This window comes from Aureococcus anophagefferens (assembly GCF_000186865.1).
Source record: "Aureococcus anophagefferens unplaced genomic scaffold AURANscaffold_281, whole genome shotgun sequence".
Taxonomy (NCBI): domain Eukaryota; class Pelagophyceae; order Pelagomonadales; family Pelagomonadaceae; genus Aureococcus; species Aureococcus anophagefferens.
This window is the reverse complement of record NW_008705814.1, coordinates 1-1930: the sequence shown is the minus strand read 5'-3', so window position 1 is coordinate 1930 and position 1930 is coordinate 1. Positions and strand designations below refer to the sequence as shown.

Below are 1930 nucleotides of genomic sequence, written 5' to 3'. Positions count from 1 at the left end.
CCGCCCGGTGGCAGCGCCGCCGTCGCGTGGAGGCTCGCGGGAAAATAGGCCGCCAGGAGGCGCCAGACGCGCCAGCCGCGGACGCTCCGCGACGACCGCTCGCCGCTCAGGCGCGCCGTGTCGAAGAACCACATCCAGACGCCGTAGGCCAGGACGAGGGCACGCAGGGCGAGGCAGCGGCTCGACGCCAGCCAGAGGAAGAGGGTCCAAAAGACGACCGGCCCTCCCGGGAGGATGAAGAGGGCGAAGCCCGTCGACGCCGCCTGCTGGAAGAAGGCCTCCAGCGGTCCCCGCCGCTGCGACGGCGACGGGGGCGGCCCGCTGGGCATGGGCTGCATTTTGAGTTCTTGTCTTCTTCTTACGTTCGAATTACGCGATGAACGGCATCTTTCCCTCAAAGGTGCCGCAGACCGAGAGGCTGCCCGCTCTCGAGGCCGCCGCGCCGCGGCCCGCGCCGCCGCCCCCGAAAGGCGCGCGCGATGGAGAAGAAGTGCGCCCTCGCGGCGGAGGCGCGGCAGGCGTGCACGACGGGCCAGTTCGACGCGAGCCTCGCGGCCCTCGCGACGCTCAGGGGCGGCCTGCGCGACGCCGCGGACATCGCCTGGGTGAAGGAGAACGAGGCCGCCGTCCGGGCCCGCGCCGCGGCGTGCCCGGGCCGCGACCCCGCGCGGCCCGAGTTCTTCCCGCGCATCGCCAACGTGAAGTGGCGCGTCGACGTGTCGATATCGACGTCGTCGCTCGACAAGATCATGAAGCCGAGCGTCATGGTCGAGCTGAGCCTCAGCGACGGTTCGATCAAGACCTTCGAGATGGACGTGGACCAGTTCCAGAAGCTCCGCTACGACACGGCGCGCCTCCTGCGGCAGATGCAGGAGATCGAGCGCCACCCCATCATGCGCATCGTCGACTAAGGGTTACCCCGCGTTGGGCCCGTGGGAGCGCCAGGCGTCGTCCGTCGCCTCGTCGAGGAGCGAGGCGCCGGCGCAGGCGGGCCAGGACGCGAGGCTGTCGTAGGCGTAGGGCAGGTCGGGGTGGCCCGGCCGCGTGAGGTCGTAGAAGCCGCCGTTCGTGAGCGGGCCGCCCGGTAATCCATCAAAAGGCAGGACGTCGTCGCGGCCGTGGCCCGGGCAGGCGCCCGGCGCGCAGGCCGGCCGGCCGTCCCCCGACCAGGCGCAGACCGCGCCCGTCTCCGACGGCGACCGCGCGTGCTCGTAGGCCCACGTCTCGTCGAGGTCGAGCTCGCCGGCGGCCGCGAGCGCGCGCGCGTAGGCGAGGAAACGCTCCGCGTTGCCGTGGAGCGGCCAGAAGAGGGGGTCCTGGGGCGCCGCCGACGTGAAGAGCTCGCCCGGCGTGCCCACGGCGCACAAAAGCCGCAGCGCGTCGTCTTCCGTGAAGTTCGTCTCGCGGCGCAGCTTCTCGAGCCACTGGCCCTGGGGGGGCGCGAGGTCCGCGACGTCGGAGTCGACCAAAATCGTCGCCGCGTCGAGGTCGCCGGCGTCGAGCGCGGGGCACGCGCACGCGCACGCGCGCTTCGGCGCGTCGTCGGAACACGCCGTCGGGCACTCGACGTAGCCCTGGCGCCAGAGGTACTTGGAGAGCAGCAGCCAGTAGTCGTTGGACTTTTGGGTCGACAGGTACGCCGCCCACGCGTCGTCGACGCCCCAGTGGCCGCCGACCATGATGTGCACGGGCCCGTGGAGCTGGCCGTTCGCGCCTCTCAGAATCGTCGAGAGCTTCCCGTCGCGCAGCACGCTCGCGAACATGGCGCAGGTCGGGAACGTGCCGTAGCCGTTGCCCCGGAGGCCCAGGGTCGACGTCGACCGCGCGAGGAACGGCACCGGCGACGCGTTCCACGGCGACCGCAGCAAGCCGAACGCGTTCGTCGTATTGGCCTGTGTGGATTCCAAATCTTCACGACGTAATCGAAGCG

General features: G+C 71.4%; 1 protein-coding gene across 1 annotated transcript in view; it reads left to right on the top strand.

Annotated features, from left to right (window-relative positions):
- Positions 1-911, top strand: part of AURANDRAFT_68667 (hypothetical protein) — a gene marked incomplete at both ends in the record, with an annotated part of 8330 nt that extends 7419 nt beyond the window's left edge. The window contains one exon of the mRNA XM_009044378.1: positions 471-911. Within this exon, the coding sequence (XP_009042626.1) occupies positions 471-911 (441 nt within the window). The remainder of the gene's footprint in view (positions 1-470) is intronic.
- Between the last annotated feature and the right edge of the window lie 1019 nt (positions 912-1930).